The 15,237-nt window shown below is 41.2% G+C and overlaps 1 protein-coding gene across 9 annotated transcripts in view; it reads left to right on the forward strand.

Moving 5' to 3' along the window:
* Window positions 1-15,237, forward strand: part of dclk1a (doublecortin-like kinase 1a) — a 44,591-nt gene that overhangs the window by 26,228 nt on the left and 3,126 nt on the right. For 7 of the 9 annotated variants that reach the window (XM_032534708.1, XM_032534711.1, XM_032534709.1 and 4 more), the window contains 10 exons: window positions 1,851-1,945; window positions 9,959-10,040; window positions 10,746-10,918; window positions 11,495-11,614; window positions 13,107-13,253; window positions 13,984-14,117; window positions 14,341-14,418; window positions 14,551-14,647; window positions 14,757-14,837; window positions 14,952-15,065. In XM_032534708.1, coding sequence (XP_032390599.1) covers window positions 1,851-1,945; window positions 9,959-10,040; window positions 10,746-10,918; window positions 11,495-11,614; window positions 13,107-13,253; window positions 13,984-14,117; window positions 14,341-14,418; window positions 14,551-14,647; window positions 14,757-14,837; window positions 14,952-15,065 — 1,121 coding nt within the window. Of the gene's footprint in view, window positions 1-52; window positions 230-1,850; window positions 1,946-2,031; window positions 2,186-9,958; window positions 10,041-10,745; window positions 10,919-11,494; window positions 11,615-13,106; window positions 13,254-13,983; window positions 14,118-14,340; window positions 14,419-14,550; window positions 14,648-14,756; window positions 14,838-14,951; window positions 15,066-15,237 lie in introns of those variants that run through there. The other 2 variants (XM_032534714.1, XM_032534715.1) reach the window with 2 other exon arrangements.

Genomic DNA, 15,237 nt, shown 5'->3' on the forward strand with positions numbered 1-15,237 from the left:
TCTCTCTCTCTCTCTCTCTCTCTCTCTCTCTCTCTCTCACCCACCCACCCGGTGCGCGTCAGAGTTTGCGCAAGCAGCCTCGCCTCCCTGTGTAGTACAGCTCTGCTCCATCTCTTTCATTCACCACAGTTTACTATCACACGGAGCGCGTACAGAGGTGCTGTTCTTCTATTCTTCTTTAGCACGCGTTGGATTATCACTGTGTTTTCCATCATGCTGGAAGTGGAAGGTAGGGACCTTAAACGCCATATTTTCATCGGCTTTTACGTAAACGGCTTCTGTAATTGTCTCCCGACTGTGTAAACTTTATGTGTTCCCGGCTGCGCTCGGATAAATAAGCGGGTTGTGTTTTCCACGGATTTGACTTTGAAACCTTTGACTTTGTAGCATGACGTTGATGTGAGATGTCTTTAAATGTTAACGCGTACCGTTGTGTAACCGGAAGGAGGGTCTCTCCGTGTGCGTAACGCCGATGCTGAATTTCATCAATGAAAATGTCCAGGAATTGCTTGAACAATAGCATCTTTATTTATTTTTCCATGGCCCCGTTTAGAAAATAAGAATAGGCTTCTAATGCAGTGGCACTCGGTGCTATTTGAGTCTACCGTGGGCTTTATCTCCTTTGTCTTGAATGATTCTGAAGTTCTTTGATCTCGGCAGGGGAGTAACATTATCCAGTGATTGGTCCACTTTGCTCCCACAGGTTTCACTTCTCTTCTGCTTCAAAAATGTTGCTCTCTTTTAATGTTATTAGGTGTAGACTTCAAATGAAACGTTGTTTACATGGAGCACTACTTGCCGTAAATGCTCAAAATGGCAGTAATTGATGCAATTATTATTGAAAATGGAGAAATAAACATATGAATCCGTTTTTTGTTTTTGTGCAGTCGATCTTTTATATTGACATTGTTTTCTCTTAATACTATGGAGGAGTTGCGTTATTGGCCATATCTCAGTATACTTTAAATACCTTTCACCACCCTAGAAGTCCCATCATTTATTTAACCAGTTGAAGTTCAATCATGAAGACCATCAAAGTTGATTTTCACCAGGAGCTTCTAGCCCCCCCTCTAAATGACATGTACCTCATGTCAAGGAACAAGCAATTGTTTATGTTACCAATTATGTATTCTCCAATTATTGCAGTTTCATGTTGGACAACCTTGAGTTGATTTAAGGTGAAGTAATGCCTTGTTGCCAAGAGACAATAACCCATGTTTTCAGTTGGAGCAAAAACAGGCTCCTGTTTTGTGTGCAGGTTAATGGGGCCGTTAGACTTTTTTAAAATCTGGCTTTTGCTTGACTACACACAGGATTCGGGCTCAGTGTTGATTAACCAAGTGTTCTTGTTTAATGAGGTGATGCCGCCAGGTTTTTTGTGCTGTAACGCAGCTGGAAAAGTAGACCGAGCCAAGGTCACAAAAGTGCATAGAGAATCTGGTTGAAAATGAGGACAGCCTGGTGTTGTGTGTTGACTTCCAGCCAAGCACTTGAAGCCTGGAACATGCTGTAATTATTCTGTGCCCGTATGCTTAAAGGTTTAGGTTTGGCTTGTTTCACGCAAATTTTGAGCATCAGATTTGATTCTGGTGGAAGTAAAAAAATAGCAGCGTGGACTTCAGTGCTCTTTTCCTTTCTCTCTTACTCCCCCTCTTGCTCTCCTCCTCCTCCTCCACCTCATTCATATGAATGGAGAGATGCTGATGGTGGAAGTGTGGGCTGCAGCGAGACACTCAGTAATAAAACTGTTCTAAAAAACATGTTCATGTTTAAAGGATCATCTAGATTAAAATATTTCTCACCCATCTCATGCACCCTGCTCCATTTTCTCTCTCGTTTTCTTCCTCTAGTGAACGGGACGCCGGCCAGTCAGCTGTCCACTCCTCATTCGGGAAAATCTCCCAGCCCCTCCCCAACTAGCCCAGGCAGCCTCAGCCAACGCCGGGTAAGACAAGAAAACAGGTGCACACACAGTCACCCATAACATTTAGTGACACTACATTTTATAACACATTCCCTCTATGTTCTCAGGAAAAGGACAAATCCGTGACTGAGCATAGGCCGACTACATCTTAGAATCACTAGAAATACGAAGAATCCACAACATCCCAACATCTTTAGTGTCTCAGAAGGGGGTGGGGCAATGACCTTTGACATCACGCAGTGCTGCTCTGGGATTCCAAGAATGGCAGTCTCATGATCCTCTAATGTTACAACTTTTATCCATTGTTAATACATTTCCAAGGGCAATTTCTCATTTTACGCTGATTTTCTGTCACATTCCCACACATGCTGACCCATAGGTCTTTGTTCCTTGTGAAGAACTCTATCCGCCTTTGGCAGCTCAACAATTAATGATGCTATCAATGACTTATAGATATCTGCCAGTCAGTAATGTGTGCAGTATCTGATCTTAAAGTGAGACTAATGGTTGGCTTTGTGAGCTCCAATCTTCATGTCTGTTTTCAATTCTTTTCAATTCCTCTCTTAGCCACCAAGCAGTAAAAACAAGAAGACCCAATCAGTACCGACTGCTGATCTAGGATTGTTTTTTTTTATCAAGTCATGTCATTTTTTACATGTCCTTTTGTGAAAATAATTTAGAAACACAGTTTATTCTAGAAATCAGATTACAGTTGTCCTTTTATCACGTATTCTGTCATTGACCTGGGTTTAAAAAAATCCCTGTTAAAACATCGGAAAATCATAATGTATTTTTGTGTGCATAATCTGTAGCTAACAGATCTGAGATGCAAACACGCTATGTATGTACATTGTAAAGTTGGTAGTCACTGAAGAGAAAACACTATTGTGCAGATAGGAAGCATGCAACTCAAATGGAAAAACCTTGACTTCCACATTAGAGGGTTGTTGTGTGTTTGTGTGTGAGCATGTGTTCAAGATCAAAGTATTGGTTAATCCAATCCTTGATAGTGACGATGGTGAGCTTTAATATCAGCCTGAAATCCTAATCAGGCTCCGTTTTCTCAAAGCGGCTCTTTAATTTGCAGGAACTCTAAGCCTGCTGCTGATTTAGGATCTTCTCCTTTGTAAACAAATACTCGCACGCTCGGTTCACCTAACCACAGCAGTATATGTGAACCAGTCATCTATTCATTTGGGCGTCTGCCTGCCCATGTCTTGTGTGACTAAGCAAAGCATACTAAGCATGTGTGTTTCTACCTGACAGCAGGGGAGTAGCTATGATTTATTTTTCAATTATTGAGCTATTTATTTGTGCTTTTTTAGGGAAGAAAAGGCGAGAATAGTGTTGGAGTCAATACCTCTTAATAGGACACAGAATATTGAGTTGTTTGTGGATCATTTCTTTACACAAATGAGTGTGTATGAGCTAAACTCGGCATAGCATAAATAATTCATCTATTGGGCTTGGTAGCTTCAGTCTCGTGCTACATTCAGTGTGCCAGGAAGACTTAATGGATGGTGGAGAGTCTGGCCCTTAGGCTTTTGAATCCATCAGTGATTAGGTTATATTGATGGGATATTAGGGGCAGCCATGGTCAGATCAGGAACAAATCAGATTTGGGTTGAGAACAGAACAAGTTGCACTGGAACTTCCACAGTCATCTGTAAAAATGAAAGTGGGTCACCATAGATTTCAGGGTTTAAAGGGAAAGAGGTCGACAAGTGCACACATTTATAAACTCTCTTTCTTTCTGTTTACTTCTCTCTGAATGGACAGACCATTACAGTGCCGAATTTCTGCTGCTCTGTTCTTTCCTCCCGGATCATTTCCACAATTTCAGAGAGAGGTGAAGGTGAAGGAGGGCTAACCAGACCTAATGAGAAAAGGGGAAATAAATGTATTGTCCCCTTCCTCTCCACATTCAACCACACTGCCTGTCTTTTTGCTTCTGTCTCATCAGCCTTCTCAAATTAGCTTCGTAGTGCAATCCTGACCTCAGTGATACTGCCGTTAAATTGTAGCTTTACAGAGTTTCATGAGCGTGTATTTCTTGACAAGAGATTATTTGGGTCTTTGTACTCGCTGACACTCTGTGCTAAGCCTGCAATGGCTTTGGCTGGAAGGAAGGGAGGATGCCTCACAGCACATTATCTCTCCGCCTCACTCTTCACACACTTCAGCAATATGATGGTGTAATTCCTCCTCCACTTACTTTTTCTATCTTCCCTGTTTGCAATTCTCCGTCTATCCCTTCCCTCCCCGACAGTTTCTAATTTCTCTTTTACTCCCCATCTCATCCATTCTCACCCCCCCTCCCACCCCTATTAACTTCACAGGGATAAATTATATTCCATCATTTCCCTTGTAGATTAATTCTTAGCTTCTTTGAGAAGTAGGTGCCAAGTTTCTGACACTATATTTGGACATTTCCTCTCCCTTTATGTCACTTCTGTGTAAACATGCATGAATAATCACACACATACAGAGTACACACAAATCGTGTTATTGTTATGCTTACAATGGCAAGCGCGTAACTTTCTCATGCATTACACTTAAAACACAAAACTCAATCTAACCAATCCAGGACTCAGAAATAACCCTTTTCTTTTAAATCAAACCTGCATTTTAACAATTGTGTTCTTAAAACAACATCTGGGGCTCAAAAATTACTGCATGAATATTTTTGAACTTTCAGCCTACAAAGTATTGAAAGCTACCATAAATCCATATTTTCAGCAGCCACAGAGCCTCAGTGACCTACTATGAGGAAAGCATTTAAATAGTTCACCTCTCTGGACCCTGCATTTAAACACTAAGAGGCACTTTGCTGCCTGATGTAGGTTGCTCGCATAGCTCAGGCCATCCTAACCTATTTCCTTGAGCAGAATACACAGCCATAGCATTGCACTGTGGCTTTTCCCTTTCACACATACATAGCTGCAAGCACTCAGACAGCACACAACTTCATGGCAATTGCACACAGAATCACTTTTATACATGAAATCCCCATTTGTGCACAGGCAGTAGACATCAGCTCGATGCACACTTGCACATGTTGTGTGTTTTATGCATTTGGTACAGGCTAATGTGACCCGTTTTATTGAATTAGCAACAGAAGCATGAAAGACCGGTCTACATTCAGGATACCATCCATCCCCCTCTCCTCCTTTTCTTCTTAGAGTCCCTTTAGGACCGCTTGCCTCACTAAGAGCACCCTAGCTTTCCATATTTATATTGCTTTAGTACTTAATATTATAGCTACAGACACAGACCCACGTAGAAACACACCCTGGATTTGGTTTTCTGTCAATACAGTAACCGTTCTAAAGCACATACAGATGAATCGAATGAGCTGGGGAGGTCCCAACTCTTCTGTCTGTTTGCTTCATTAGATTTGAAAAAAAACAAAACAGATGGGGAATTAAACCAAAAAAACAAACAATTACACATTAAAGGAAAAACAAACCGAAGGTCTGTGATGCCAATACAACAGCTGTGATTCCGTCAGGTAGCTGTTTGTGGGAGCGTATGAGAGAATGAACGTGTTAATTGTCAACCGTAGTATGTCACTTACATCCTCCTCAACACTGAGTCACTCGCATCCGTAATCCATTGAATTGCATGCTCTATCTCACATTACCGTCCATATTTTGTTTTGGGTGATTCATAATTAAAGTGTGTGTGTGTGTGTGTGTGTGTGTGTCTAAGTGAAAGAGGGAGCAAACTGAAGGTGTGTATTATGAAGGTTAATTCATCTCATCTCATCCATGTGAGTGCGTTGCTACTAAAGATTGTATTTGGATGTATTATATTTCTTATTTCATGTGGTGTTGATGTCATTAGATGGCTTGTCCAATTTTAGTTTCTGTATCTGCCAAAAAGACTGGCTGCAGCACATGAGGAAACCGTGGACGATTTTGTAATTGCGGCTTAAATTAAACATTGTTTCTTGAACACTTTATTCCTTCAAATTGTTCACAAATGAATCAAATCCGGCTCATATTTAAATATCTTTAGTTGGTAACATGACATTTTGCACTGCCATTTACGTACATGTCAGATATGTAAAAACAAAAAATGTGTGCTTTATCACATGCACATTATATTTGATAACCTGGATGACCATATTTTAATATTTGTCATGCAAGGCCGCCAGCTCTTCTTGGCTCATTTGTTTCTATTTGTATTTTCTTTGCTTAATGTATTCATTTCCATTTGTTGATGTCTTCATTAAATCCATTGTCATTTCATTTTTCATTTTGTCTTTTTCTTTTCATGTTCCTCATAACTGCTGATTAACAGTTCATCATGTTCATCATACAAAAACCAAACAGAGAACATTTCCAGCAGATGGGGGATGATTATGATGATGACTTTTTTTTACATATTTAAGAAATAAACAGTGACAAACAATATACTGAGATGAGAACGTGTGTGTGTGTGTATATATATATATATATATATATATATATATATATATATATAATATAATCATGTGTGTGTGTTATATATATTTATAGTATTGTGGTTATGTATGCATGTGTGTGTGTAATACATACATTTTACTAAAATAGACACACACACAGACAGGCACAAGACAAGGGACCAAACACCTGCTCAAGTTAGAGGTCCTCACCTAGAGGGACCTCACAGAGTCAGCAATGCACTGCCACGTGTCAAGAGTCTTCCCTGGGGCACCATTTATCAATGCCGTGGATATCGAGTAAGGACGCCATGTGCGGATAGACAGGTTGTGTGGCGTTTTCCAACGGGTCGCAATCATCCCCTTTGCAGCTGTAAGTCCAGCAAACACAGCACGTTTCTGAGTCCCAGAGAGCTGAAAGGCTGACAGGCACAGTAACATTAAACAAGGCAGAGATTTTGGATGCAATACTGTTCCAGAACTGTCCAATGCAAGCACACTCGATTGGTTCTCCTTTTGTTAAACTTATGTCTGTACTCAGCCGAGCACATAAGAGGTTACAACACAAACTCAGTCCCAGAGGTGCGTTCATCTCCCCTGTCCCAGTGCTTCGGTTCTGGGTGGTTTTTTTACTGGCTTAGGCAACCCAAGTCTCCCACTATTCAATTTTTCCGTAAAGCATTTAATCATGGTCCAGTGATTTCCTGGGATTGCGGTGCAGAAGGATTGTGATGAGAACATTTCCCTGTGTGTCCAACTGGAACAGCAGAAAGTCAGAATCCCTAAACACTGCTGATCTCGTCAGATGCCAGTCAAATACTGTATCTGTTATGTTTCCTGTCTGTCTAGACACTGAAATGAGAGAGAATAAATATTGTGTCCTGTACCTTGTGTCCTTATGAGAGACACAGTAGTAACTTGGGACAAAACAAAGTACCATGTTTCTATCAAATCTTATTAGATATTATTCCACCGATAATTCCTGCATCTGCTGTATATTGCCTGCAGTGAAAGTAACAAGAAATGCTGGTTTGGTTCTCTCAGCCTGAGGGCTGGAGAGAAAGACGCCTTTAGGATGTGTTTCCTAATTGGATACAAACAGGGTCATTGGGGACAAGGCTAGCATTACTCCTAAGTCGGTTTTGTAAATGTTTGGTGCATTTTTAATGCTGTATTCTTGACAGACTGCCTTTTCATACTTCTACCTGTCAGCATCTGCGACAATACTCCATGTTTAAGGTCAATCATGCTAATCCTGTTTAATTCACATTTATGCGTTGATCAGTATTCAGTTGCCAACTCAGTGTTGCCCTAGCCGATTTGAAGAGCAGTGGCTCCAGCCATGATGTAAAAGGTTTGTCAGTGTTTTTAGTTTTTTTTTCTGTGGTGTGAGTCATAGCCAGAACAAAAGTGTAGAGATGTAGAGCAAGGAATAGTGTATGTTGTGTTGTGCAACATGGAGAAAGCTGGATGGTCTAACAATATTATTGCGGTTCCTGCCAAATGTAATAACCAATCAACCAGACCAGACTCCATACATCTTTCTTACCATCTCTTTGTTTCCTTTTCTCTATCTCTTATTGCTTCTCAGTCTCTTTCTCACTCTGTCTGTCATGTCATCTGTGTCATAGTTTTTCAACACAGAAAGGAGAGACACAATGTTCATAGGAGGTTAAACCTTCCTCCCAGCCTGCAGACGGGAAATAGCCATATATAGGCTTCTGTTTCCACACTGGAAGTCTCATAAGCTGCCTCTCCTCTCTCCTCTCTGTGAGCAGTTTCCATAGCAACAGTATTTTGTTTCCCTCTGTGACAGGAAGAGAGAGATATGAGTTCAAAATGAGAAAGCGAGTAAAGACCGGGCTGGATGTGCGATAAGAGCACAATGGAGGTAAATATAAGAGATGGCATGAGCGCAAGAAGGATGTTTTGGATAAAGCACATCAGGGTCATCGTCTTTATGGGTTTTAAGTGGGTTTTCTTTTTCTGGGATGAGTGCCCGAGCAAAAATAACATTACATAAACCAAATCCAGCCTGACTCACAGCTACATCACCTAGGCGGCTTGCAGGTCACAGCAGCAGAGAAGAGTAAACGAGCTGACAGTTACTTGAGCAGAGATACAGGGAGGCTCCACTTTGTATATAGTTTTCAGATCTAAGTCATTACGATGGGTGGCCTTTTTGTCTTTTTGCCATTACAAGTAAGAGGTTACTATTTCTAGTTCCCAGCAAGCATTTTTACATAATTTAAATATTGATCTGCATTAGTGTTAAAAGCTCACTTTATCAAATATGAAGTATTATATCAGATGTAATTTGACACATTTTCAGAAGTTTGAAAACATTTTGTTTCGTGAATCATTTGTTGATGCCAAATTTGCACTCCTTGTTACAAATTCTTGCTAGGTTATTAACATAAAAGGCAGCATCCATTAATTCAGCAACACGTTTTGGGATCCGATCTTTTCTAAAGAGGCAGGACTGACTTCTGTGTGAATTATACCATGTGGTGGGAATTCACAACGAGAGAGCATGAAAAATACTACACCTGCACTAAAATGAGAGATGACAGAAAAATGTGTCATCAGCGAGACATTAGTAACCAACAAACTGCTGATGCACTGCTCTCAGTTGCACTTGTTAATAATTCACAATTCACTTTGGCCAGCTTACATTTTAGGGGAATTATGATGGCGTCCACTTCCATCGCTGGCCAGGCTGCGTGTGCCAGCTGCACCTGCAGGATTTATTTTAGCACTGGAAACCTCCCAAACAACAAAGATTTGTCCCTTACGTAATGAAATTATCAAATTGTAGTAAAATAATTTGAAGCCAACAGCAGGTTTTGGAGAAGAGGACAAAAAGATGTAAAGGAATAGAGGCAAGACAGAAATAGGAGAGATAGAGGGGAAGATTAATTTACAGTACTGGCTAGTTCCTCACTCCCTGCCCTTGTTGCTTCCATGACAACCAGACAGAAGGTTATGAGCTGGAAGGCGTAATGAGTTTTTGTCTTTAGACAGATGCCAACGCTGCGTCTCTTTTCCCCCTTAATGACCTCTTACTCACCAACACACAATAGACAGTATTAATCCGTATTTATCAGTGACACCAACACCTTTTTAGGTGGTATTAAAGGTAGTAGTGATGAGTAAAAAGAAGGTACAATAAGATAGGAATGACTTCAAGTTCTGTGAATGGAGAGGAGCTAATTGGGATGCAATTGTCTGTCCAACATGGCCACACACAGGTGGTTTACTAACGAATAAGTAACCAGTTTATATTCAGCTCAGTAGCTTAAGTAAATTTGTTCTGTTTTTTTGTGTAAGCACAGTGTACACACCGCACAGGGCAGCACAATAACACACACAGACATGCAAACACAAAGACAGACGTAAGGATGTTCTGAGGATGAGACGCAAGTCGCAAAATCTCCTTTTGCTTATTTTTGGACATACATATTTGTTTTGGCTGGGACTGTAGCAGAAGGGACTGCTTCATGGTGTTTTGTTGAGTGTGGATTGGATTACATCTACTACTTTGGTGATTATACAGATATAAAATAATGACAATCCTGCTCTCTGTCTCTCCCTCTCCCTCCCTGCAGGGGTCCCAGGGTTCTTCCACCTCTCTGTCTTCCACTAAAGTTTCCAGCTCACTGGAAGACGGGAATGGACCTGTTATTGAAGGTGAGGAAAATTATCATTACAAGAATTTCCCATCTGTCCGTCAGTGGGCAAAGGCGGTGTACTTGCAAATACCATGCATGTCTGAATCACATTCATGGCCTTTGGTGCATCTCTCTCCCTCTCTCTCTCTCCCTCTCTCTCTCTCCCACCACTGTGTTGTACATCCTGTTTTCTTCACCTCATGTTCTCACACTTTCCCCCTCTGGTGTTTTTCTCCATCTCTCTGACTCCAAAAAACTCTGACACTGAAAACGGTGTGTTGGTAAATTATGTGACGGTTATACCAAGAATGTTAGGTCTTTTATGTTAAGTAACAGATCTTACTGACAATTTAATTCTGACATTTTCATCTTTGATTTAATTTACCTTTAGAGGACCCAGAGAAACTTCTCAAATGTTTTACATTGATTAATTAATTCCTATTTCACTGAACATTAATTGCATACATTTGCAATTTAATCTACCAGTTAGTTCTGTCAGACGTAACTAGAGACCTTCATTGACTTCAAACTCAGTTTGAAAAATAGAATACATCTCCATGTTCATTCATGTCCTTTTTCAATATCAATGTTATTACTAGAAGTGATAATCATTTAATCAAAGCTCTCAAGGTCCTCTGTACATTGAATCCTTATCAGCCTGAAACAAGGGTGCAAACCACTTGAGTCCTTCAGCCGCCTTAAACCTCATTCTTCCTCCCTGCAGCTGAGGTTCTAGTTGATGAGGTTCCAGCTGTGCCGTCCTACATATCAGACCGCTACAAGGTGGGACGCATGTTAGGCGATGGAAACTTTGCAGTTGTCCGGGAATGTGTGGAGCACTCCACAGGACGGGAGTATGCTCTGAAGATCATCAACAAGGGCAAATGCAGAGGCAAGGTAAACTATGACTCCAAAGGCAAAAGAGTACTATGTAAGGCTACCAAGTAGGAAAACTGTTGCTTGGCGTAAACCTTAAATGTTATTAGAAAAAAAGATAACTTGCCCTGAATACTGCTTAAATACAGTATGTCCAGAAGTAGCTCTTTTGAAAACGACTCAGATTTTTCAATGTGAATAAAACTAAAGAACAGCGAAAAAGAACTAAAGAGTTTACAGTTCATTAGTTTACACATTTTCTATGCAGGATTAGTGCAACAGGAGTCCATTCACCAACATTTGTAGGCGAATTAATCTAAATCTGTGTCAGTTAAAGAGAAAGTGAACATCATCTGAAAATCATTTTTTAGCCTCCAGTGATTTAAATTCTCACCTTTCTGCAACAATGTAGAAGTTTACTTCAGTGTGTGTCAGTACACTGTGACATCACTGTTAGGTGTGGTTAAAGGTGCACCAGAGCACACGTCTTACCACACCCATCACACCAACAGAAGCCCTGGTGTTAAGTTACTCTTTATTCTTTTTAATAAATGTGTTTCACTTGGCTATACAATCAATTTCATTTCTTATTACTAGGAGCACATGATCCAGAACGAGGTGGCCATCCTCCGCAGGGTTAAACATCCAAATATTGTCCTGCTCATAGAGGAGATGGACACATACAGCGAACTCTATCTGGTCATGGAGCTGGTCAAGGTGTGTAGCCATGTTTGTACTATAATTACAAAGTTTATTTTTTAGGGGTCATTCTCCCCTGGTTGTAGAAAGGCTGGGATATTTGGTCTGACTAAGATAATGGATAGATGTATTCTCTATATATGTAACAGAGACTGAGCTGTAACATTCAACTAGTGAAGCAAATGCTAAATTGATAAGCAGTCACACACTGTGGGATCCAGAGAATTGGTCTGTGGATTGAAGCGCTCGTGTGTTCACATTCTTTATTCTCTCTTGCTCTCTGAGTCAAGAAATGTTTGTGCATAATTCAGGAGCCAGGAATGTGATCCATCTGTTCCTGTTCTGGTGTAGAGTACTACAGAATATAGATGAGAGGCGATCTGTGGAAGAAGTGTGTGTACGTGTGAGTGCGTCCTAAGTAGGAGGATCGAGAGGAGGCTGTGAATGAATGAGGTGCAGAGAGTCTCTGCGAGAGTGGCAGGGACTGAGAGAGGGAAAGAGTCAGATGCATGCAATGAGAGGGGAGGTGAAGGGTAAGATCAATGAGAGAGGGAGAATGCTCACACAGAATACAGTCGAAAGTATGGCATACATTTTGTGTTCTTTGGTGCCGTTTGGAGCTCGGTCCTTTTAGTTTTAACATAGGGGGAAAATGATATTTCAGACAATAGTTTGTTTCCAGCTTTGTGGCAACATGATAGGCTTTAAAATAACAAAGCAAGGCTGAATAAATAGTTTTAAATTATGGCATGAAAGAATTGAGCCATGCCTCATCACCAAACACCCGTGGCCAACTTCACTAACTCACTAAACTCTCCGCAGCCAGATTCGGAAATCTTGTGCCTTCGAAGAAGAATAGAGGATGTTATAGCAGCATATTAATGTCTATGCTTTTGGAAATGAGAAGTTCACCAAACACATTAGCGTAATGTTTGTGTGTTTTGACCACACAGTGGGGGTAGAGAAGTATAAATGCACTGGTTAGAGACTGACAGTGCTCATGTTTAAATAACTGTTGCTGTGCAGGTCGGACGCTGACAGTGTGTCTCTGTGCTGAGAGAAAGAGTTAGAGAGATCCAGCCCTATTTTAAGCCTCTGTTCCATTTAGTCCACTCAGGGAGAGAGAGGATGAGAGAGACATAAAGAGAGACGTAAGAGGAGGGGGTTTTCATGCAGAATAATATGAGAACTGAAAAAATGTTTGCAATAAAGAGGAAAAGGTGAAATTACAGCAAAACATTTAAATGAAAGAGAAATATTAAAGACGGGTGGGAGGAGATGTTTCAACGTAGGGGAGAAATGAGGACACAATTTACCCCTCCAGCTGCTGAACAAACAAAAATCCTCTAAATCCACTTTTTAGTTAACTCTTCTCAGCAGAAAAGATGAGAAACTGTGAAAACTTGGAAGTGAACCTGTCAGGTTCTGTGTGTGTGAAAATGCCAAACGAACCCCTGTGATATTGTTCCTAATATGGACAACCCATCTACCCATCATGATTTTTCCACAGGGGGGAGATCTGTTTGATGCCATCACCTCCGCCAACAGGTACACAGAGAGAGACGCTAGCGGCATGCTCTACAATCTGGCCAACGCCATCAAATACCTCCACAGCCTGAACATTGTGCACAGAGACATCAAACCAGAAAACCTGTTGGTAAGTTCACACAGAGTGGGTCTGCATGTGTCTTTACTGTGTGTACATGGTCATATAACTCACTGCAGTATCAGCTTCCTTCATTTCTGAATGAACAGTGAAGTAATATCACTAACTCTGGACTCTCACAGAGAAGAGAGATTAGTCATCCCTGCTGCCCTCACACCTCCGCACACTTATTCTCCAGCATGCCTTGTATGTGTCTTCCCTCCCTCCTTCTCCCTTATGTTGACCTCCTTGTTGTGTTCTCATCCACTTCACTCAACTGCTTCATCCGCTTCACTGAACCGCTGTTAAGTGAATCCCCTCCTTTGCTCCATCCACCACACAAAGTCTTACATGTGATGGTCAGCCCTGACTTGTAGAAGAAGATGTGGGCCATACACCCAAAACAATGACCCTAAAATGTGTGTTATATGTTTCATAGCAGCTATAAGGTCATAATTTGTTTGCAGTCATACTACTTTATAAGACCACCCCTCTGTTACATACACAAACATGTACAGTACTACTTCCTCGCCAGTGCGAAGGTGATTTGCAAGTCACTGGAAGTTTGTACTTGTTTAAAACCCCATGTGTAGGATTTGAAAATGCCAGAACATCAGGACACTGTAGCAGACAGCAATGCACACAACTAACCCCAAATCCATCCCACGGATTTGACCTGGGAGGATCAGGATAGTAACATTTTGTACAAACAAAAACTATAAATTTAAACCTATGTGCCTAGGTGTATGAGCATGCAGACGGCAGCAAAAGCCTGAAACTGGGAGACTTTGGTTTGGCGACTGTGGTGGACGGACCTCTCTACACTGTCTGCGGGACCCCAACATATGTAGCACCTGAAATCATCGCAGAAACAGGGTAAGGGCGTCAGTAGCAGAGTTGAGGTTTCAGGGACAAATCAGCCACACTCAATGTGTAATGAGTCATGTCTTAATGCAGTTAGGCGGCAAGTTACAGATAAAAACTATTTTGTACTCTTGCAAATAAATGTTGTCTTAAAAAGACAAATGCTGATCTGCATGTTACCTTCTTTTTATTTATCTTTGCCATGAAGTCATTATATATCTTTGTCTTTTTCCAGGTATGGCCTTAAGGTGGACATCTGGGCAGCTGGAGTCATCACCTACATCCTGCTGTGTGGTTTCCCTCCCTTTAGAGGGTAAGAACACTTTTAGTCCTTTAAAAGTCACTCTCGAAACACTGTCACACACAGAGTTGTGGATGAGTTCCGTGAATGACATCTTTACTGCTGTGAACAATGTTAATCAGAGCAGTCTTCTATTGTTTTCAGGAGCAGTGACGATCAGGAAGCGCTTTTTGATCAGATACTAATGGGACAGCTAGAATTTCCTCTACCATACTGGGACAACGTGTCAGAGACTGCCAAGGTGAATATCTATGTTAGGGAGACAGACATGATCTATTTGCCTGTGTTGTGAACAAATCCCCACATCGGAAGACATTGACTAACTCACCAATGTTTGTTTGCTTCTGAAGGAGCTGATTCGATCCATGCTGGAAGTGGAAGTGGATCAGAGATATACTGCCCTCCAGGTGCTAGAACACCCTTGGGTCACTGTAAGTACAGAGTTAGGTGTGCTCACAGATTTTGAGGATCACATCTATTGAGGCGTTATATTTTCACATAATCGCTGAATTTTCTTCGTTTCCTCTCCCCTTTGCTCGATACAGGATGAGGGTCTATGCGAGAATGATCATCAGCTGTCAGTAGCAGGGAAGATAAAGAAGCACTTCAACACCAGTCCGAAGGTCAATGACACCACTGCAGGAGTGTCAGTCATTTCTGTGAGTCACTACCACAAACACGACCACCCATACACCAACTGGTCTGACAGATTGCAAGCTTCATATAAAGTTGTAGTTGAATTGGTTTATACGGAGGTCTACAATTTTCTGTTGTAGACCTTGTTGATTTGTTCTGCCTCATGAGACAGACATGACTTTCTGAGTGAAGTTT

Source organism: Etheostoma spectabile, chromosome 13 (assembly GCF_008692095.1).
Source record: "Etheostoma spectabile isolate EspeVRDwgs_2016 chromosome 13, UIUC_Espe_1.0, whole genome shotgun sequence".
Classification (NCBI taxonomy): Eukaryota; Metazoa; Chordata; class Actinopteri; order Perciformes; family Percidae; genus Etheostoma; species Etheostoma spectabile.